Source organism: Helianthus annuus, chromosome 13, assembly GCF_002127325.2.
Source record: "Helianthus annuus cultivar XRQ/B chromosome 13, HanXRQr2.0-SUNRISE, whole genome shotgun sequence".
Lineage (NCBI taxonomy): Eukaryota > Viridiplantae > Streptophyta > Magnoliopsida > Asterales > Asteraceae > Helianthus > Helianthus annuus.
The window spans coordinates 131219831-131244752 of NC_035445.2; the positions used below are offsets into that span (position 1 = coordinate 131219831).

Here is a 24922-nt window from a genome sequence, read left to right on the forward strand (position 1 = left end):
GTGCGAAAACATGCTTATATGATCTTTTAGGGACTAAAAGTGTCAAAAACGGCGTAAGTTTGCATTTTCGCGCATATCTTACGTTCTGGACACATCTGGACATCCAAAATTTTTGTACACACTAAAATATTTTTATTTTAGTGATCTTCATGCAAAAATTCCATTCGTCGCTTAATTTGGATCGATTTTGCGTTCGTTACGACTTCCGTCGTAATTAACCGAACAACGCGATTTTACGATCAAACGAACCGACATCCGAAATATTTTTGAGCATGTTTTGAGTCCCCTATGCTTTAACTTCATTTTAGAGCCTTGAAATGAGGTTAACGGGGTTTAAACGCATCGAAAAAGGCTTTAAACGCGTGCAGGGACCATTTCTGCCATTTTTTAAACTTTGCTGAATCAGACACGCCGTAGCGTAGCGCGAGCCCTATGGCCTATGCCGTCGCGCTACGCGAGTGCCTCATCTGGGCAGAATATGTGTTTTCAGCAACAGTTTGCAAATTCAAGGGCTGTTTGTGCAATTTCTTTGTGTGATGGGCAAGTTTGTGTGTTCACCAAGGCTCTAATCAGCTTGTAACACATGTATGGCTAGGATTAATGCTTAATGGCTAAGAAAAACAAGTGGAATGATCTTGTTAATCCACTACAACTATAAATAGCCATCAACTTCATTCATTCCATGCTCATACCTCATTCTTCTCCTCTCTAATCTGCTTTGGAGCTCTCTTCTAAGCTTTTTGGGACTTGTCTTCTTTGTAGAAAAGATAGCAAGGACTATTGTGAGCCTTCTTTCATTCTTTTATTTGCTTTTTCCTTATGTAGTGCAGAAAGTCAAACGTTTGGCCAACAGTTTGACTTTCGGTTTTGACCATCAATTGGTCAAGTCAAAGTTCAATTGAACTTTGACACGTGATTGTAATCACGATAGTTATAATCCTTCGCGATTATAACCGCTGATTACCACGTTATCTAGTTGTAGTGTCGAGTCAAAGTTTCGGTCAAAATGCGTTTTAGCACGCATTTTGCAACGGAACAACTTTAGGGTATCAAAACACTTTGTTTTGATACCAAATCAGTAGGTTAGACATGTTTTGACATGTTTAACTCGACACTATTAGATTAGTGCTTGTTTAGGGTCGTAAGGTAAGCGGTCTAAACAACCGCTTAGCCTTCCGAACCCGACCCATTTGGTCGATCTTTAGGATCCGACCAAGCTTAGTAAGTGATCATAGATTCATAGGGAATAACCACTGAGGTTATACCTTATGATCACATAGGATTGGTTATTCGTATGCTAGTTAGCTTGTATGCCCATAGGAAATGACCAAAATGCCCTTTTGAAGCTAAAATCCGTATTTTGATTATGTGAACATATTTTCAACATATAATCTGAATTAGTAACATGTTTAGGGATAATTGGGCATGTAAGACTTGACATAGCACATAGTTAACCATCCGAACCTAGTTTTACGCAAACGACGCATTATAGTGGCTTATGTTACCATAATGTGTCGAAACGGGTCAAAAGCACTTAGGTAGGCCTTCCAATCAGAATGTTAGGTCTATTAAATCATGCCATATGAGTTGCAATACTCATTTGATTTATAGAACTTCATTCTATCCTATCTTCCGATTTAGGATCCGATTGTTTAACATAGTGATCCATACTAGGTGCCACTTGATTCCTTGATTTCCCGAGCTTTGTTAGGACACTTAATCAAGGATACTTGCAATCTCAAGTGAGTACATAGTCCCCTCTTTTACTGTTTTCAAATGTTTTGGGGTGAAACATATATGCTTATCTGTTATTTTCCTGATTTTAAACTACATGATTATACGTGTTTAGTACACATTCTTTTGACAAATTAAACGATTTCCTATGGTTTAAACACTGATTTTTCCAAAACTTAATAAACAAATTGTTGGATTGTACCATTTTTATACATTCACCCAGCCGATTGGTAGTATGATATAGCGCTATAGGACTAGACACCCCATTCCTGTTGTATGGAATGTCAGAACCCAAATTTAAACCAAATAGAAATTGCCTTCGTGGTATTTCTATAGTCTCCAAAGTGTAGTTTGATACACTAAGGCTTTGTTGAATACCAAATCACACTCTCTTTGTATATGTTGATATACTACAAAAGTACAGTTTGATGTGCTCTCAAATGTGATCTACCAAAGTATATTTTGATATACTATGTACAAAAATCCAACATATGTTTTAACACACCTACTTTGTTATTTTTAAACCAAAGCATAGTTTGATATGCTACTGTTTACCAAAGTATATTTTGATATACTACCAACTTTGTTATTTTAAACTAAAGTATATTTTGATATACTATCTAAAGCATAGTTGATATGCTACTTTTAACCAAAGCATAGTTGATATGCTATTTACAAACCAAAGTATAATTTGATATACTACCAATACTTTTATTCTTAAACCAAAGTATACTTGAGATATACTACCGAAACTATTATTTTAATTACTAAAGTATATTTTGATATACTATCCATTTAACTATTTCAAAACTAAAGTATACTATGATATACTATTTGTACAAACTTTTCAAAACCAAAGTATATTTTTGTCTATACTATAAACCCGTTTTCCAAAACGACACATTTTCAGAAACAAAACTTTTACATTAGATTCATGGCTATTTTGAAAAACATAAAACCTTTTCTCATATTATCTAAAGCCATGAATCTAATACACAAAATCCTATGTTACTCACAGGCATTTTTATGCTGACGTACCATATTTTCATATATGTTTCAGGTACTGCTATGTGATGATTGTTGATGCACGCTACATATAGGATGGACTTGTGCCTTAGCGACTTAAAACTGAGAAACAATTATTTGTTTTATTTTAAATTGTACCAAAATATTGAATTCAATAATTCAATAAAACAAAACTATTCAATCCATGGTTGTGAAACAATGATTCTGTTACAACACTCCCCGACGTTTCCGCCACGTTTTGTTGTTTTACGTGGTCGGGGTGTGACAAGAATGGAAAAGAAATTACTGAAATAGCTGCGAAACAACACATTGCTTTACTTGCTTCCGTTTTAGAGGCGTATGAAGGTTTAGTGGCGGGTAGGATCGGTAATCCGGATATGACAAAAGAGGATTACGACCAGATCGACCCTGAGGAGCTTTAATTGATTGATATAAAATGGTGCATGGCAAGTTTGGTTAGAAGGGCACAACGCTTTATGGAGATCACAGGTAGAAACAGTCTCTCAGGTCCTGACCAGAAGCTAGGGTTCGACAAATCAAAAGTTACATACTTCAAGTGTAAAGAACGTGGCCATTTCAAGAGAGAATGCCTGAACCGTGAAGCGCACAACCATCAGAACCCGTTCACAAACGATTATTACAGGCAGGCGATCTATCATCGACCTAACCAACAACCTGCTTTTCAGAGGCCGTAAATCGAAAACAAACCGGAGAAGGCTCTTATCGTGAATCAAGATGATGAAAGAGTAGCTGAAGGTTTCAGCTGGGAAAATATATCCCCGGAAGCGATGGGCAGGCCATGATGGCAGAAATAGTTGAAGTACCGGAGATGGTGACTGAACCAGAAATGATTGTAGAAGATGTTCATGTTGAGAATGTGGTTGACATTGAAGAAATCGCTGCAGAAGTTTACTATTACCAGTCAGAACAGGAGGTATTGGTAAGTCCTATGAAATCAATAATGCCTCCTAAAGTGTTTGAATCTTTTGCAGGTTATTTCGAAGAACCGACGACTGGATCATGTCCAAGATACGAAGAAAAGAAAGAAGTTGTCGAGGAAATGATAGACGTGACACAAGAGATGACTGGAGAAAAGTTGAAAGATATCGCTGACAAAGCTCTCATGGGAAAGCTAAAAGAGGTAGACTCAGAACTCGAGAAGTCAGAGTCTGTCAGTACCGTGTTAGTCAAACAGGAGTCAGATTAGAAATCTGGAGTTTAGGAGGTCAAAGTGTCTGAGTCTGAGTTGAAAAATGTCGGTAAACAAGATGTGACAATTGTTTGTGATGAACAGGTTGTTGAGAAAGTAGTTTCAATCCCTGAAACACCATGCCAGAAGTGTTTACAACTGTGCATGGAGTGTCTTGAGAAAGACACTAAGTATCAGGAATTGAATCATCATGCAGATAGCTTAAATTTGACCTTGGACAAGTTAAAGAGGCTTATGATACTCTTGCCAGGTCAATTAAAATGATCCAAAAAGAGAGTGTTGAAAACGACAAAGCAACAAAAATAGTTAAAGCAACACTGTTTGATAAACAAGTTGAGGTTAATTTTCATCTTGACACGATCGCTTCACTAAAGAAAGAGCTTGAATTAGCTAAAATAAAAAATGATCGAATTGATAAAAAATTGATGAGTTATGTGGCATCATCCTATGTCCTTGAACAGATTGTCCCACAGTAGCCACATGCTGCACTAGTCTTTAACAGCGTTCTACCCCCAATGTGGAATCATTATACACAGAAATATCCAGATGGGGTGGAAGCTGCTTTGAATCTCAAGTTGAGTTTAATTGAGGATGATCTGCCTGAGAGCATTGATGTCACATTCTCTGCATCCGACACAGACAACGAATCACAGATCATCAAAACCGTTGTCGATAAGGTGTTAGATGAAGAGAGTGATAACTCTGAGAAGTCTCAATCTGAGAAATCTGTTACTGAGTCTGAAGATGAGGGTAATTTCTTGGACCGCTTCATACCGAAATCAGACAGAAGTGCGAATGATGATCCGATTATGGTGGTCTACACAATGATTGGAACTGACAAACTTTACTCTGATTTCGAGTATCCTCTTCAGAACGTGAAGATTGAGAATGTTGAAAAAGATTTCAAGTTGGTTGAAATGAACATTGATGAGGTTAACAACAAAGAATTCTTTTCAAAACCTAAAAAATCTTTTGTTACATCATGTCCTACCAGCTCGGGAAAGAAAGAATGGGAAGGTAAGGGTAATAACAAAAAGAACAACTTTAAAAACAAAGGGATCAGTTTTGAGAAGAAGACGGCTAAGCAGGTGGTTAAGCCAAAAGAGAAAATGAATGATATCTTTGTCGCTGGACCGAGTGTAGATGATGAAAAGGACTACATTTTTAGTCAAAAAGCCGTGGAAGATTTCAATGCAACGAAAAAGTTGAAAGAGGAAACATTCAAATCAACTTTTGTCAAATATGACAAAAGAGTCTGTTATCGCTGTAATGAAATTGGGCACATGGCAAAACAATGCAAGAAAGTGTTTGAAAAACCCGTTTTCGTAAAACCAGTTGTTCAAAAACCTCGACCAAAGTCACCAATTGATACAAAAGGTAAAAAACCAATGGTTTCCCTGATTCGCATCCTAAAGAGAGGAGAATCTTTGAAGCCCGAGGATAAGCCAAAATCGATCTTCGAGGTTGGCGAGTCTTCCAAGTCTCACAAGACTTCGAAAATTTATCCGAAAACAAAAATTTTTGAAAACCAATCATGGGTTGCGAAGTCGAAACCATCGATCGAGGTGAAAAAGATGGAAAATGCTTTGAAAAATGAAACAAAGGTTTTGAAAGATGGTGTTGTTGAATTTGAATTTGAACTTGACAAATTTCTTGCAGAGTTTCCCCCAATTAACACCAAAGTAAAACCAGCTGTGAAAGATGATGTTCCAAATGTCACATTTAACTTTCCTAAAATTGATGAGAAGTGTGATGTAGTTTTTGGAACTGTTTCTGAGGTTAAGAAATCATGGACGTCATTGTTTGAATAAGTTGATTTGATGTTTGCAGGGGCTGCCCAGGTCTGTTCTTTCGAAGTGGATCATGGACAGTGGTGCATCGAGACATATGACAGGGATGCTAGCCCTTCTTTACGACGTCAAATCAATAAATGGAAGTTATGTGGGCTTCGCCGGAAATCAAGGCGGCAGAATTGTTGGACAGGGAACATTGACAAATGGTGTCATCTCATTTGAGAAAGTGAACTATATCGTAGAGTTGGAAAACAATTTACTTAGTATTTCTCAAATATGTGATAAATCTTTCAGTGTACATTTCACAAAGAACGAGTGTTTGGTTTTAAAACCGGGGTTTAAAATCCCTGATGAGATGGTGTTGTTGCACGCTCCACGGGAGAACGACCTGTGTATTCTTGATATGAGCGTCGCAACACCAACAACTCATCAAAAACAATGTTTTGTGTCAAAATCGAAAGCAATGGAAAAAGAGTCTATTATGTGGCATCGTAAGATGGGCCACATTCATGTTCGTAAAATGAATTTTCTAGTACACAATGATTTGGTAGAAGGTGTAAACTTAAAGAGTTTTCATTTGTCTGATGATTGTGTAGCTTGTAAAAAAGGGAAGCAGAATCGGAAGTCACACCCCCCAAAGATACTTAATTCGATCAGGTTACCTCTTGAGAGATTACACATGGATCTCTTCGGGCCGGTCAATGTAAAGAGAATCAGTGGAGATTTGTACTGCTTGGTAGTGACTGATGTAGAATATTAATATTAAACTCGGCAGGGTAAATTTCAGAATTGACGTGAAATCTAGGCTATTGTCATTCAACCGCTACAAGATCAACAATTCCATAAGCTCAGACCTCTGTTGCTGACTTACAAGATTCCCGTGGGTCATGTGCTTGGAAGGAAAGGATCAGACTTTTGAGTCGTTGATGGTGTTGTTCAAGAAGATGGAAACAGTGTATAAGCTGCTGATCCGGAGAATTCATAGTGACAACAGAACGGAATTCAAAAACAACGAAATGTACGAGTTTTGCAATGAGAAGGGAATTCTTCATGAATTCAGTGCGCCGTACACACCACAACAAAATGGCGTTGCTGAACGAAAGAATCGGACCCTAATAGAGACAGCTCGAACAATGTTAGCCGATTCCAAACTACCGATCTTCTTCTGGAGCGAAGCAGTATCTGCAGCTTGTTACACTTTGAATCGCGTTCTCACCGTCAAGAAGTACAAAAAGACATGCTTTGAGTTGCTACATCGATACAAGCCGAATTTAGAGTTTTTGGAGCCATTTGGGTCTCCGTGTACATTTATTCATGAAAATGGAAAAATTGGTGCTAAATCAAACGATGGTTTCTTTGTAGGTTATGCAAGCCCGTTGAAGAGGGTGTTCGTACCATGCCTGGGGAAAGTGATACAAGTTCAACATGTGGATTGTCAGAAGCACACTCCATCACCACAACTTCACGGACAAAGATTCCTGTTCGATTATGACAAGCTCTGGGAGTCATTTCAACTACCAGTCCAGCCGAGTGACGAGGAACTAGCACTGCTGTACCATTATCAGCAATCTATGTCACAGGAACAAGTGCCTAGACTGCTAGTGGTTTCTCAACCCACCGAGGGTACTCACAATGATGAAGCCGGACCGAGTGGAACAGCTCACATACCACCAGAGGAACCAGCTCCGACATTTGACAATTCTGACGACCCAGAGGCAGAACCTTCTCCAATCTTTGACGAGGAACCAGATGTTACTTAGACGGAAGCTGAGGATCAAACTGTTGATCTTGATAGATCGAACTTGCAATCGGAAGTGATTGTGCCTGACACCATTATGCCTCGGACTGTGTCTTACCATCCGTCAGAACAAATAATTGGTGACCTGCAAAGTAGTGTTAAAACTAGAGACCAAATCAACCGAGCTCTTACATGTTTTTATTCTTCTGTTGCACATTTGCAGGAAGAATTCTCATTAAAGTGTTTTATTTCGCAGATCGAGCCCAGAACTTATAAAGTAGCATTAACTGAAGATAGCTGGGTGAATGCGATGCTGGAAGAGCTGCAACAATTTGAAAAGCTGGGTGTTTGGAGACTAGTTGATCTGCCACAGAATCAAAAGTTGATCAAAACAAAATGGGTATTCAAGTGCAAAAGGGATGACAGAGGAGTCGTGGTGAGAAACAAAGCACGATTAGTGGTACAAGGATTTAGTCAGCAAGAAGGCATCGACTACGATGAAGTCTACGCGCGCGTTGCTAGACTTGAGGCGATTCGGATCTTTCTGGCGTTTGCGTCATGGAAAGACTTTAAAGTGTACCAGCTGGACGTCAAATCTTCCTTCCTATACGGAAAGATTAAAGAAGAGGTGTATGTGGGACAACCACCGGGGTTCACAGATCCACAACACAAAAACAAGGTCTATCTGCTGGACAAGGCGCTCTACGGACTACACCAGGCCCCGAGAGCCCAGTACGAGACGCTTTCCCAATATATGTTGACCAACGGGTTCACAAGAGGGACGGTAGATTGCACTTTGTTCACAAAGGAAGTAGCAGGCCATCTCCTAATTGTGTAGATTTACGTTGACGATATCATTTTCGGTTCCACCAACGACGAGCTGTGTAAAGAGTTTGAGAAAGTAATGAAGAAAAAGTTTGAGATGAGTTCGATGGGGGAGATGAAGTTCTTCCTCGGGCTGCAGGTGGAGCAGATGCCCGATGGAATCTTCATTCACCAAACGAAATACGTGAAGGATGTGCTTGAAAAGTTTGATATGGCTGAATGCAGTCCTGCACCAACCCCCCTTGCACAGAATCATGGGATCTGTCCTGATGAAAGTGGAGTGAAAGTGGACGAGACACTGTATCGGTCAATCATTGGATCTTTGATGTATCTCACTGCTTCCAGACCGGACATCATGTACCCGACATGTCTCTGTGCCAGATATCAGTCGAGCCCAAAGCAGTCACACTTGACGATTGTCAAACATATCTTACGGTATTTGAAAGGCTGCCCAAGCATCGGCTTGTGGTATCCTCGCTCGGGTGACTTCTCCCTATCAGGTTTCGCTGATTTTGACTTTGGAAGCTGCAAGCAGAATGCTAAGTCCACCACTGCTGGGTGTCAGTTCTTCAGAACTCGACTCGTTACTTGGCAGTGCAAGAAACAAACCGCAGTGGCGCTTTCTACGTGTGAGGCTGAATAGCTGTTGCTCACAGATCCTATGGATCCAACAGCAAATGCGCGACTTCGGTTTGCAATTCTTGGATACACCGATATATGTGGACAACGAAGCAGCTGTAATCATCACTAAAAACCCGGTTCACCATTGTAAAACGAAACATATCGAAATCCGTCACCACTTCATCCGTGATTGTCACAAGAAGAAGTTAACCCGGATTGAGCACATACACACCGATGATCAGAAAGCTGATTTTTATACAAAACCCTTTGACAAAAAGAGATTTTATTATCTTCTAAAATTGAATGGGATGAAAAATCTGCAATCTGGGAGGGTAGTAGAATGTGAAGCCGAGGAGGGCGGCGATCAGATGTGAACCATGTCGTGTTGTCAACTTTATGTATAGTTTGTTTTCTGCTTTTCGATAAAAACAAAAACACAAAAATATGTTTTTCTTTTTAGGGGGAGAAATTTGCAGAAAATACAAAAACATGATAAAATCATAAAAATCCAAAAACAATAGAAAACCTAAAAAAGAGCTTGTGTATAATAGGGGAAATGATAGTACATCAGCTAGACAGACACAGTACGCTAAAGAAATGTAACGTTTAAAATGCTTTAAGCAGTCTCGCTAAAGATGTGCCGATAGGTTTTTACAAAATTAGTAGATCAGTTTGGGATATAAACCTAAAATTTACTTGCTTTTACGTGGGGAACACCTCCAGGATATATGGGTAACCCCCGAAATCTCGTTTGAAAGGTCACTCTTTCTGAGATACTAGCTCTTTATGCTTAGTGATATCTGGGGTATTATCCCGGGACTTCTGCTGTATGGAAATACTGACCTAGTCCCCGGATAATGCTTTACGCATATGCTTTACTTGTAAAGCCTCCCCTCAGCATAAAAAATGATTAAACATTGAAAAATGATAATCATGTGCTGTTGTAAAGAAGATCCCCAAAGGGGACCCACCAAAAGTCGAAGCCGTCATCTCTTTGCGTATACGGAAGTATCGACCTGAGCTCTCACGGCCCTCGCAATTCACCCCATTACAGATATCATCTAGGTATATTCACCTGTAAGACTGAATATTGGGATCTTGATACGGGAGTATATACTGAGGTGGGACACATGTAGAAGTTTAACTCTTAAAATATTAAATTCGTATCCTGAACAGATTGAAAGTTGTGTAAAAATTTAAGAGGATCAGTATATCGGCAATCTACGCCAATTGTTTAAGGCTTGGTATGAAATAGAAGCTTAACGGTGCTTGTGTCTTGTCAAATGCTGATATGATCCCCTAACACGCTCGCAAAAAGATTGTGTGTATATATTTCTGTTTATCTTGTTAAAAAATCCAAAAAGATTTTAGTTTTCATCTTATTTTCGACAACCGATGTTGGGGATCAGATGATCAAAGCCTTGTGCAGATCATGTCTATTTGATGAGAGTTGGGTAAGCAGGAGATGCTAAACTGTGATTGGTACATGTTCGATTAATTGAAAAAGTGTTTGAAATTTCGAAATGTTCGAAAGTTCATTAATTTGAACTGTTTTCAGATCGAAAAGTCAGCGTACTTCATAATTCGGTCAACCAAGGTCATTAATTTGGACTTGGTGAGTCAAACAGTTGATCAAGGTCATTAACTTGGACTTGGACAACTGGGTGTGTCGGTGAACAATCAAAAAAGGTTAAAATTTTAAAATTTTGAAAATGATCTTTCTGATTCCGCTCTAAAATACAAGTTTCACAACAATTGGTTAATTCCGCTCGAAGCTGCTTCAAAGCTGATTCAGCTCGTAGCTTCATTGTTGATTCCGCCCGAGAGAAACATAGATCATTTCGAGCGGAATCAGGCAACCTATAAAAAGCCACCTGATTCCGCTCCAACCTCATTTATCTGATTTCGCCACAAAGTGTTTCCTCTCCGGTGATTAAGAGCGAAACCCTGAGATCTTCGTTTTCTAAACGAATTGCTGCCCGATTTTTCATAGATTTGTTGTTATTAGTTGGTCTGCTCAACTATTAACATGGGCAAGGTTGTTTTACTGTTCGATTTGATCCTGTTTAGATCTATTTCATGTCTGTTGATGATGTTGTTGAACAAAACATAGTTTTAGGGCTTTAATGTTAATAAAACTAGACATAGATCATATGGGTGTTGTCGGTTTGTTATGAAAATCATGTGTGATTGTTTAATTGTGACATATCTAGGGTTTGATGATGTTTATCGATAAACAGGTGCTATAATCTTAGATCTAGACAGTTTCAGAGGATCATAATGAAATCAAAACATACCCTTTTGTTCGGAATTCTCAGATTAACAAACCCACATGATCAATTTAATCATCTAACAGGTTTTGTATGAATATCTGTAATTTCGCCCCAAACCGAGTGTTAGGTGATTTCGCTCCTATGTATCATTTGTGATTTCGCTTCTGAGAACATGAGTTGATTCCGCTTCAACATTAGGATTGTGATTCCGCTTCTATGTGTTTGTGCTGATTTTGCTTCTAACAGCACTTAGTTGATTTCGCTTCTAAGTGATCTTTACTGATTTCGCTTGTAGAGTTTAAGTCATTTCTTTTGATTTCGCTTGAAGTTGCTTATTGTTGAATTTTTTTCTAAGTATCGTTTCATTTTGTGGTTTAATGTTGTACAGGGTTCGAGTGTCATATTTGATCCACTTCACAACAACTGTTGTGATTTTGATGTGCAAAAGAATTCAGAGTTGGCAAAATTCAGCAGCATTCTGGAATTCATGAGTCGAGTACCTATTCAGAAAGCGTTGACCGATCAACGCCCCGTGTACAAGTCACACATTAAACGATTCTAGAAGAATGCGTCTTACGATGAAGCAAACAAAGTTATTAATTCAATTGTGAAGCATCAGAATGAGAAGAAAAAAATTGTGATTACAGAGGCGCTTGTTAGAGAAGTTTTGAACTTTTCGGATGACGAAAACTCGCCAACAAGATTTCCAGAACGAATGGTGAAAGGATGTATGCTCAGGATGGGATATGATGGTGCACTAAATGTTGGAAATTACTTGAAGTCAAAATTTCAGAAACCTTACAAGTTTATTGTTCATTGTGTTCTAATGTCACTTAGTCATTGCAAAGGAGGGTACGATACCATGCGTGATTACCAGATAAACATGGTCACTGCATTGGTGTTGAACAAGAAATACAACTTCTCGCATATTGTTTTTCACTACATGGTCGAGAATATCACAAAAAAGAGTAAGACTTGGATGTATCCAAGATTTGTGCAAATGCTGATTGATCATGCATATCCAGAGATTGAGCATGATTTGAAGAATGATTTGTTAATTCAGTCACACATGAGCAACGATTCACTAAAACAGCTTGCAAGATATCATCCAAACCATCCTGAACCGAAGAAAGTAGCAACATTCTTCGGATATATCAAAGATGTGAATTACGTTGATCCTGATCCAGTCGATCATCAAAACTCGAGAAATGAAGAAGAAATGAAGGAAGCAGCTTATGCTGATGAGCTAAAGGCTCTTGAAGAGTTCAAAACCACACGTAATGACTGGTTTGTCAAAGAACCAAGAAAAAGAGGGAAAAAGGTTACCCCTAAATCACAGGAGGGTGAGGGGTCATCATCACAGCCAAAGAAAAAGCAAAAGAAAGTGACAAAGACGTTGTTGATTGATGAGCCTGAGGTTGAGGAACCGGTTGTAAATGTGGAAGAAGATCCGTATGCTGATATTGATCAAGTGATGTTAAATGTTGATGATTTAGTGTCTGAGCAAGCAGCTAATGTAGAAGCTGAAAAAGAGAAAGTTATTGATGATGTCGAAGGTGATGATGTTGATAAAAGCACTACAAGTTCTTCGAGTTCTTCGGAAGATGAAGTAGATGAAACTGAATGTTTAAGAAGAATTAAGGAAGCGACAGAGAAAGAGAAACTGTTGAGGAAGAGAAAGAGGCAGGTAAAGGAAGTTGCTCCATATGTTCCATCACCACAACATGTTTCTGGATCTCAAATGCCTCCGTCAAGTAGTAAGAAGAAAGCAGAAGCAAGAAAGAGGATTGTATCTCCGAAAATAAAGAAAGTTACTCCGAAGATTACAAAGCCGAAGATTGTTCTAAAGAAGAAATCATCCAAAGAATCAAGCAAACCACCAACACCACCGCCTGAACCTACACCACATGAATCGCCAATACAATCACCGCCACATCAATCACCTCCAAAACAACCAACACCACCTAGACAACCTTCACCATTACATCTCTCACCACCACAACAACAAACCTTACTTACATCTCAAGAAATATTTCAAACACCACCACTCACTCAAATCCAACTAACTCCTGGTTCTTCTGGCTACAAGACGTTTCCAACTGTTCCAAAAAATCTTGAAGATATTGGAGATTTTGGTTTTGCAAATGATGAACAAGTAAAGAAGTTAGAAAAGAAGATGGATGATGTGTTGAATGAAAACAAAGTAATTGCAGCTGAAAAGGGTTGATCGTGAAAAGATACTCGAAATGCGTGTGAAGAGATTAGAGTCTGACAACAAGGAATTACTAAAAAAGATTGATACAGATCAGACTGAGATTGATTTCCTGAAAGTGCGAGTGGCTGAACAAATATTTTGAGATGAAAAACAAAGAGCTTGAAGCTGTGAAAGCATTGAAAGAACATGAGTTTTACATGTTAAACAAAGTTGTTGAAAACATGCTTGGAACGTCGATTGAGGAAAAGTTCGAAGAAATACAAGTTGAAGAACTTAGGGCTAAACGCCAAGCTGAGATTGACGAACAAATGAAAGATAAGGGAAAAGGTGCTGCAGGCAGTGTGGAAGTAGTTGAAAGATCAATCGTTCCATCTTTAATCTTTGAAAAAACCTGTTCCTATATCTGCAGTATCTGCTGTTTTTGATGAAGATGTATCTCTTGAAGTTCTGATGGGTGATGACGATGAAGAAGATGATAAGGAAGATGACGATGAAGAGGGTGATGAAGAAAATGATGATGATGATGATGAAAAAGTTTTCTCTGCTAGCAGTCATGGTTCCGATGATGACAATCAAGGTGGTATGGGAATCAAAGTGACTGAACCGTCTAGTGAAAAGACTGTGGATGATTATCTGAATGATAATGTGAATGAAGAAACAGAGGGAACTGAAGGAAAATGGGAGCATGGTGATGATCAAAATGTAGATCATGTTAAAAAAAATTTGGAGGAAGGTGAGCACAGACATACGTATACATTGGATGAGATTAAAGAAATGACTCGTATGGTGGATCCAGACTTCAAGTTTGATTTTGAAGAAGAATTGAATGCGTTTGACATCAACCATCAACCCGAGTATGAGTACAAGTATGTAGAGGATGATGATATGGATGACAGGGTTGAGGTTGAAGATTGTACTGATGACGAGAGTGTAAATGAAGATACTTCTCAGTTTCCTACACTGATGGAGTTCTTTACTGAAGAGAATCAGGATGAGTTAAGAAGGAAATTCGCTAAGGTTTTGAAAGACAAGAATTTTGATGGTACTCCTAAAGACATGCAGAAGGAAGAACGACAGAAGTGGTTTAAAGAAAGTCATGAAAGAAAATTCAAAAGGCCGTTGAAGTATTATCAGAGAGATCGAAGTATTTCACTTGGTGATATCATTAGCTGGGGTTTCCTACCTCATGTTAATGCTTATGCGATCAGAAGAGAATATGGAGTACAGTACTTTGAACGTCTGTATGATGTGATGTCTTTACCGTGGTGGGATGTCGAAGAGTTATCAAAAGTGAGAACTTTAGAATATCCTGTACGAAAGAATGATGTTCCGATGTGGGGATACATAAAGTTTGAATCCTTGAAGAGTTTCTGACACTGGAAGCCGCATTACCCAAAGAGAGTTACAAGGGTAGATCCAGTGACCGGGGTTGAAGAGACTATCCTGAATGTGAAAAAGCCAAAGACGATGAAGAATATACCAGTGCCGAAGATGGAGCAGGATTTCTACAAAGGCTTCTTGGGCTGGGTATACAGTTGCATTTCGACTGAGGCTGTTATTACTTATCGAGCTGGAAAGGAGATAAGAGAGATACATGTGCATGACCCGATGTGGTTAGTGAATTGCTCGGCTAAAGATAGAGAATGTTTATTCATAAACAAGATCCATTTCAAGTCTGAAGACCGTGAGCAAGCGATGCAGTTTCAACAAGTTGTATCCATTTGTTTTCAGAAAGGCATCAATTCTGAAAATAAATGGAATTCTAAGTGGTGGTCACTTGAAGAGAAAGAAAGAAAGAAAGCTGAAAGAAAACGCAAGAAGCTGGATGAAAACAGAGGAAAATGGATGAATATTCAGGTTGAAGAAGAAAAGAAAAGAAAGAAAGATAATGATAGGCTGAGGAACTTGCTGAGGAAAAAGCCTAAGCCAAGAGAGAAAAAGTACAGAGCGATCTAAAACCCGAAGACAAGACTAAAGACTCCGGCTGTATCCAAGGGGGAGTTTGTTGATGCACGAATGTCTAAAGCCTACGTCTTAGTCTTAGTCAAGCTTGTATAGGGTCTAGGGGTCATATATGTCAAGAATGTATAGTGTAGGGGTTGGAAATGTAATTTTATGCTTTAATGTCTTGATTCCGCTCGAAATGACATTGTGTCATTTGGAGCGAAATCACAAAGTGGTGATTCCGCTCGAAATGACACGATGTCATTTGGAGCGGAATCAACCCCCTATATATAGTTGTCTTGTTTTCTCATTTTGTAACTGAATGTCGAATGTGTAGCCGAACTGCTGCCGAAATTTTCTGAGAAGTATTAATGAGAAAACGTGTTTAAAGTGTCCTGCATTCTATTTCTACTCAAATTCTCTTTTATTCAAGCTGTTTGTGTATTTCCACTGCATAAACAATGGTGTTTAGCTCTGATTGACTCATTCGATCGTCAATAACGATCCTACAATTTCCTGTTTCAGGATTCACTCTCCTCACTTTCTTTGGATAATGAGGTTTCCAGTGTTTGAATCCTCTGAAAGCTTCAAATTCATTAATCCCCCGATGGGTACATCATGCTTTCGGACAGGATAATCCAGAGTTCTTACTTTTGATAACTCTTCAACATCCCACCAAGGAAGTGACATGATATCCTGAATATATTCAAAGTACTGCACTCCAAATTCTCTCCGAATAGCATACACATTCACTTGAGGCAGAAATCCCCAACTGATCATATCTCCCAGTGACACATCCCTGTCTCTTTTATAATACTTCAATGGCCGCTTAAACTTTCGTTCATTACTCTTTCTAAACCACTTCTTGCGTTCTTCGCGCTGTGCATCTTTAGTAGTACCATCAAAGTTCTTATCTTTCAAACACTCTGAAACTTTCCTTCTCAACTAATCTACATTCTCTTGACTAAAAAATTCAACAGTAGTTGGAAAGTTTGAAGTGTCTTCATTCACACTCTCTTCATCAGTACAATCCTCAACCTCAACCCTATCATAATTATCAGCTTCATCAACATACTTGTACTGATACTCGGGTTGTTGGTTGACATCAAATGCATTCAACTCTTCTTTAAAGTCAATCATGACGTTAGGATCATCAATACGCGTCATCTCTATGATATCATTCATAGTGTAAGTATGCTTAATTTCTCCTTCCTCAACTTCAGGTTCTAGAAGCAAAATTAACTTCTCTCTTTTATCAACGTTTTGATCACCAACGTTCTCCCCCTCACCTGTAGCATCCTCAGGCTCTTCGTTTACATCGTCATGAAGATAATCTTCAACATTCTCTTCATTAGATGCTTCAATGACTTTAACACCAGTACCACCTTGACCGTCGTCATCATCATCATCACTATGACTACTTGCAGAGAATACATCATCTACTTTTTCTTCATCATCATCCTCTTCGTCATCAACCTCATCAACATATTCATCCCCGACCTCTTCCTCATCACCAATAACATCATCAATTAATACATCTTCCTCAAAAGTACCGGAAACAGCAGATATTGGACGAGGATTCTTAATAGGTGATTCAGAAACAGAAGATGGAACAATTGATCTTTCAGAAATTTCAGTAACACCTTCAACACCCTTGCCTTTATTCTTCATCTAAGCATCAATTTCTGTTGACGTCGAGCTCTAACCTCTTCAACTTCAATCTCTTCAAATCTCTGCTCAACAGACTTTCTAAGCATGTTTTCTAACACTTTATTCATCATGTATATCTCGTGTTCTTTCATCGCTTTAGCAGCTTCCAACTCTTTGTTCTTTAACTCAAAGTACTTGTTCTGCTCATCTCTGCGTGCTTTCTCTTCTTCCAACTCTGCAACTTTGACTTTCAGAATATCAATTTCTGTCTGATCAGCTTCAACTTTCTTTAACAATGAAGAATTTTCAGCTTCCACAGACTTTACACGCTTCTCCAGTTTCTTCTCACGATCCACCAACTTTTTGTTTTCAATCAACACCTCTTCCACTTTCTTTTCTAACCTCTTCACTCGTTCATCATTAGCAAACCCGAAATCTCCAATTTCTTCGAGAGTAATACCTTCCGGAATATTTGGAAAAGTTTTGTAACCAGAAGAACCAGGTGTAGTCTGGACAGGTGGTTGTGTAGATGGTGGTGTTTGAAAGATTTGTTGCGAAGTAACAAGAGGTTGTTCTTGAATTGGTGTTTGATGTGGTGGTGATAGATGTGGTGGTGATTGGATTGGAGATGGTTGATGTGGTGGTGATTGATGAAGTGGTGAATGAATTGGTGATGGTTGATGTTTCTGGTGGAGGTGATGGTGGTTTACTTGGTTTTTAAACTGGTTTCTTCTTCAACAGAACTTTCAAACTTTTTGCTGCCCTTGGAGTAACAACTCTCTTTCTAGCAGATTGCTTCTTCCTACCACCAGATGATGGAGGTGTCTGAGACTCTATAACATGCTCAGGAGATGGATTGTACAATATCTTTATCTTCTTTCCTATTTCTCTTAAGCTGTTTCTCTTTTTCAATCTCAGCTTTAATTCTCTTTGCCCGTTCTATTTCATCAATTTCTTCATCAGACGAGCTTGATGAGCTTTTATCTACATCATCACCTTCTTCATCACCAGCTGTCTTTTCTGTTGTGAAATCTTTTGTAAGATCTTTCAATAACTTTGCAGAATCAGGAGACAAATGAACATCTCCTTGAACATTAACTTCTGCTTCAGCTTCATCTGCTTTATCAGAATCATCAACAAGCATAGTTTCAACCGTTTTCTTTTGACGCTTTCGCTTAGGTTGAGAAGATGAACCTTCCTCTACTTGAATTTTAGGTGTTGCTTTCCTGCTCCTCTTCTTTTTCTCTTCTTTCAGGAACCACTTGTTTCTAGATTCTTTGAAATCTTTAATTACTTTCAACTCATCAGCATAACTCTTTTCTTTCATTTCTTTTTCATTCCTCCAGTTCTGATGATTGATTGGATCTGGATCTTGGTAACTTTTGTCTTTGAACCCAAAGAATTCAACTTTTGATGATGGCTCTGGATGGTTTGGATGATATCTGGCCAATTGCTTCAAAGACTCATTATCCATGTGAAACTGCGTAGGATCGAAGATTGACCCGAACGAGTCGTTCAGAGGCGTTCTACTATGTTTCAGGTGCGGAATAACAAGAAACGTAGATAGAAATAGCTAGTTCTTCACTTAATCTACTGATTTTATTGACTTGACAACAATTACAGCTCAAACGTCACACCGGCAGCACCTCGGTATGGAATCCGTGATCGTTACAACTGATTTCGCTTATAGGATATATATAGGGTTCAGGTTTCGCTTCAAGTGACATGTTCACATAAGCGAAACCTTATGTGAACACATAAGCGAAACCATCTATGAGCGTTCAAGCGAAACCATCTATGAGCGTTCAAGCGAAACCTCTAGACACTGTCCTTATAAGCGAAACTAGTATTCTAAACATATACACTCGCCAATTTCTCGTAATACATGCCCTAATCTATACGATACAATGTAGGACTCGATCTAAGACGAAATCAACAGATGTAGTGCACCAACAGACTCCCCCTCAGATGTTGATGGAGTCGTTCATCACCATGCTGTGACTTCACATCTTCTGTCTTGATCAGTCTCTGGGCTTTTCTTCTTCACCAACAGACTCTTCTTTCAGCATATCTGCTTGAAAAACTTTAGACTCCCCTTCTCGATTTGCTGGCATTCCTTTGTTCTTCAGCAACATCATCAGGATCGTTGTCTGGCCTTCACAGGTTCTCAGGATCGATCAGCCTGGCTCAAACAGAGGTTTTCAGGAATCGAAACCAGGTACTCTATCTTCTGATCCAAGATCAAACCTGACTATACCTGCACATTCTTAACCCAGAAATAAAATTTCTAAACTTAACACTTTGTATGCACCAACTGTAACTCCCTCTCATGAGCATCAACAAACACTCTCTTTCAGATCATTCACTTATGATGAACCACTTGATAATTTGAAAAACATATTTTGACAATTAGACACTCTCCCCCTCACAACAATGTCATCATGTTTAGCACTTGGAACTTTGAAAATCAGCTTTCCAACATCAGTTGTCGAAAATCTTTTTGAATTTTCTGAAACTTTATGCTAAAACACACACAAAATCTTTTTGGATTTTTCTAAAGGAAAGTAACTGACACCATTTGTAAAAACATTAGAATGTAGAAATGAAATATTTACAAAACTATTTTTGTGAGTTCGTGTAAGAGGATCATATCAATTTTAAGACCTGTCACTAACACCGTTAAGCTTGATTTCATTTTCAGCTCTAAACAATTCACCTAGATTGTCAGTATATCGGTCCACTGAAATTTTCACACAAAGTTCAATTGATCCGAGATATGATATTAATGTCTTAGATACTAACTTATTCGTGTGTCCCACTACTTGAATATACTCCCGTGTCCAGATCCCAATATTCAGTCTTACAGGTGAGTATACCACAATTGATATCTGTATAGGGGTTAGATGCGAGGGCCATGAGAGCTCAGGTCGATACTTCCGTATACGCAGAGAGATGACGGCTTCGACTTTTGGTGTGTCCCCTTTAGAGGATCTTTTAGTTTCAACAGCAGCGACTATCAATTTTATTGTTTCATCAGCATGCTGAGGGCGAAGCTATGTTTCAAGCTTTTGCGGAAAGCATTATCCGGGGACTAGGTCAGTACTTCCATACAACAGAAGTCCCGAGATAATACCCCAGATATCATTGAGCATAAAGACCTAGTATCTCAGAATAAGGGACCTTTCAAACAAGATTTCAGGGGTTACCTATATATCCAAGTTTATGTTAACCCACAGAACAAGTAAATTTGAAATTTAGTTTATATCTCGTCACAGTTTACTAAATGTGTAAAAACCTACTGGCATATCCTCAGTGAGATTGTTTATCACATTTTATCTTTACATTTCTTTAGCATGTTGTGACAGCCTACTGACGTACTATCATTTCCTCTTTTCACAACGAAACTCATTTTTGATTTTATCATGTTTTTGTGTTTTTCAAATTTTCTAATGTTTTTGGATCTTCTGAAATTTCCCTACTCCCCCTAAATTCAAACACATTTCAAAGGAAATTTGAAAACTACTAGACTCTTGACTCACTTGAAAACATAAAAAAACAACACAAACTGTACAGAAACTTGATAACTGACATCGAATCACATCAAATCGCCATTCACTCGGCATAAACAATCTGAACTCCCCCTATCACAAACCATTTTCTCATTTACATCTCAAAACACTTAAGTTTGTTTTAATCGAAATGATTTTTTCTGGAAAATGAGTTTGTTTTTACCACTCGTAAGTTTATCACTTGTTAAGCATGGGGATATAGTTCATCATCTTGTTTAACAACCAAATAGATATAGTAAATCAAGTACAACTTAATGTCCCTGATTTACCATTTGCAGTTAATCACCCTTTATACCACTTGTAAAAATAACCACTTGTAGGATCACAACCAATACCACTTGTATGTATAGCAAACTAATACCACATGTAGGAATATTACGTCTACATGTATCATGTTACCAATCAAGATGCCGATTCCTGCTTCACAATTACCAACCTGGAAGCTCCGGCGTAGTCCTTTCACCTGTAAAATTCAAATACTTATTCAAAAACTTTCATACAAACTTTTCAACCACTAGAATGATGCTGATTCCTGATCCACGATATAAACTTGGGATCTCCGGCATAGTCCTAAGACTATCATGGGAAGCATACTTCCATCCAAGTCTTCTCAGACTTGATGGCTTTCAGCTCTTGCTCAGTGGGGTTGTATATTGCCTTTTTGGTAGCATAAAAATCTTTAACCCCTTTTGCTTTCCCGTTTAACATTTTTCCAAAAATCTTTTTAACACTTCCATTGAAAGTTTTCTCAACATCAAATTCATTTTTTTCAGTGTAAAACTGTTTCGAGATGTCAACTTTTCCAATTTTCTTTTTAACTTCTTCAAATTTCAGTGATGGAAATTCATCATCATTCACCGAAATTTTCTCCTCAACCTGTGGCTCTTCTGGCTTTGTGGAACCATATTCATCGACGACATTCACATCATTCCTTTTAACGACCCACACTTGGTTGTCTTTTCCTTTCTTTTCATACATATTCTTCTTTGAACATTCACCAATCTCACAGGTTGAATTTTCAAAAACTTTAAGTTTTTCAGTTAGTGGTTCAATATCAACAACTTTTTCTTTTAATTTCTGAGAAACTCCCTGTTTTGTTTTTGCATTCTTTGAACAATTCCATGCAATGTGACCAGCTTCATTGCACTTGTAACAGGTACGAGTCTCTCTTTGATACACCACTTCAGCTCCATTCTTTCTCTTCTCAGCAAGAAACTCTTGGTTTGACTGTCTCCAAAATGGTTTCTTCTGTTCCTCATCTGAGCTTCCACCTGACACAAATTCTGTTTTTGTTTTAGAATTTTTATCATTTTTATTATTTTCTGGTGGAACAAAACCTAATCCTTTCTTCTTGTAGCTACGATTTTGGTTTGATTTCTTTTGAAAACCAGAACCAGAATTGTAACTTTTTTTCTTGTTTAATCGTTGTTGAACTCTTGAAGTATATTTTTTAGATTTTTCAAAACTTTCAATTCAGGAATATTAATCTCTATTAGTTTGAAAGTTTTGTTAATCAATTCTGTTTTAATACTCATTATTGGGAACTCTTTGTTATAATATAATTTGTCAGAACCATTCAAAGTATAAACAACTTCGAATGTTTCATCATTCAAATTTGCCTTTGATAACAAAAACTCTTTACTATAAGACCGTTTAATCGACGAATTTTCACTGTTGACTGACGAATTTAACACTCCAGGCCCAGACTTTGACTCGGACTCCTCATCAGTATCCAACACCTGATCGACCACCTTTTTGATCAACTCAGACTCATGATCAGTATCGGACAAGGTAAACGTGACATCAATGTTATCTGGTAAAACGTCAGTTGTGTCGGTTTTAAGCTTTATATTGACTACTTTTTCAAGTTGCTCCTCGTTTGGTTTTCTAGGAGAGTACCCTTCCCAAATTGGAGGCGGACACTTGTTATAGCTAACAGTCGGTTTCTTACCACAATCTTTCTTTTCCCTCGGCTTCTCATCTTGAAAAGCTTCCATACCTGGAATAGTTGGGTAAATACGATCAATGAGATAATCAGAACTAGAATAGCTTTGCAGTAAACATCTAATCTTCTCATTTTCGATCTTCTCGGTCTCCAACTCTTGCTTCCACTTGGCAATCTCTTCGATGTAGAAGTTGATGGCTTTCTGCTTTGACATCATGACTGCATTCATCATCGTCAGTGCTTGTTCTCTCTCTGAGTTTGTTTTTTTGGAGGCCAGTTACTGTTTTGTTCAAGACATCATAAGATTCTTTCACATAGTTGTGGTTGAACAATAACTGCTCCTTCTTCTTCTCATACTCAGCAATTATGTCATCTTTTGCTGCACAATCCTTGCAAGCTTCCAAACACTTCTCGCAAGGCTTTACAAATTCAACAATCTTCTCAATCTCGATTGTTTTCACAACTTCAATCACCTTTTCTTCTTCTTTCACCTTCTCATCTTCACTTACTTTCTCAACTTCAGTAATCTTCTCAGCAACACTTTCAACATTTTGAACATCATCTTCAGATTTCTTTTGTTGTTCTTTAGCAGCTCTTTTCTCTTTCAGTTTCTCCAAGCGATCTGCAAAATAGAAATGAAAACTTTTAGGAGAAAGATGAGATTTAGCAATATTAATATGTTTCTCCTCCTCATCATCACTACTACTATCAACTGGAGACTGATCAAACTGTACAGATTTTTCAGAATCATCATCCGATAAACTAGAATCAGATGGTGTTTGATCAAATACAACTTCTTTTTCAGAATTAGCAACATTTTCAATACTCTCATCTGAACTCTCTGAAATTTCTTCAACATTTTCTGAAATTTCATCAACACTATCTGAATTTTCATCAGACGTAACAGACTTTTCATCCTCACTCGTCACATTCACTCCAATAGACTTCATCCTTGTAGCAAACATGTCAGGCTCTCTGACAATCTTGGCGATGAAGGCTTTGAACTCTCCCTTTTCATCAACGAACATATCCCAGTTGAAGCCTTCAGGTAGTCTCTCATCATCTTGATCAACTATACAAATTTGCTGTCAGAAGATATGTATTTGTCCCAGCTGAAGTCCACTAAACATGCTCTCTTAGAATCTTCAATCTTTCTACCATGAGCCGTCGGTGAGTCTTGAGATTGACCAACCTGCTGATAAATGGCTTTCCGGTAGTAGTCGTCTTTTCCAAACGGATTCTGAGCACCACTAGCTTCTCTACCCTTGCACTCCCGTTTGAAATGGCCTTTCTCCCTCCATCGAAAACAAGTAACTTTAGATTTATCAAAACCTAAAGTAGATACATGAGCATCAAGAAAGTCATTTCTCCCGGTGATTGTTTTGAACTTCTCAGCACGTCGAAGAACACTTGCAAGACACCATTTGATATCCATGAGTTCCATTTCTTCGGCGTCTATCTGATCGTAATCCTCTTTGGTGAGCATAGGATTTCCGATCCCACCAGCAACAAGACCCTCATAGGATAACAATACAGAACCAAGAAGTGCCATGTGGTCTTTAGCAGTATCCTCAGAAAAACTTTGTCCTTCTGGAAGATTTAGAGCTATGTTACACTGAATCACGTATCCATTTCCTGTCTTTGTACCCTGAGACTGAAAGCTTGTATTTGTCTCTTTAGGATTTACACTTGGAAATGATGAGAATCCGCTGCTGCTTTTGCTTGAACCCTGATCAGCTTTTTCCGATGAATCCCCAGCACTGAATGCAGTTTGGATTTTCGGACTTCTCTCAGATTCTGGAACTGGAATGCTACCCTTATAGTACATCTTCACATCCTGTTGACCACTCGGACTATTCATCCTTGCAATCTTTTGTTGTTCCAGATCCTGACTCTCGATCTTTTGAATGAACTGAGAAATAGTCAACCCATCATAAACACCCGTGTTCTTCAGAATCATCAAGTATGTTCCCCATTCTTTCTGTGGTAACGCATCAGCTAGCTTGTCTACCCACTCTTCATGATCTTTTTCAACACCCAACATCAACAATGATCGCACTAAGTGACAATATCTCTCAATCAGCTTCTTTGTATCCTCTCCTGGTAGCTGCTGAACAGATCAAACTCTTTCTTAAGCAGCGCCTTCTTGCTCTTTATCATGTTCTCGCTTCCCTCAAATTTAACTTTAAGAGCATCCCATATCGACTTTGCAGTTTTGTCGTGCTGTAGCAGAATGAATATATCTTCTTTGATTGCTTGCTGCAATAAACTGATCATCATCTTCTCAGCTTTGTACATCACCCTTTCCTGATCCGTGAATTCGGATAACTGTTTGATAACCTGCAATTCTGTTCGAGGCAATACATACTTCTTCAATAT

At 38.4% G+C, this 24922-nt stretch overlaps 1 protein-coding gene across 1 annotated transcript; it reads right to left on the reverse strand.

The window, feature by feature from the left end:
- Positions 1–17046: 17046 nt before the first annotated feature.
- Positions 17047–18503, reverse strand: LOC110901321 (general transcription factor IIF subunit 1-like). Its single transcript, XM_022148155.1, has 2 exons — positions 17892–18503; positions 17047–17715 (listed from the first exon to the last, which is right to left on the reverse strand). Exons 1-2 carry the CDS (start codon positions 18501–18503, stop codon positions 17047–17049), a joined length of 1281 nt encoding a protein of 426 aa, XP_022003847.1.
- Between the last annotated feature and the right edge of the window lie 6419 nt (positions 18504–24922).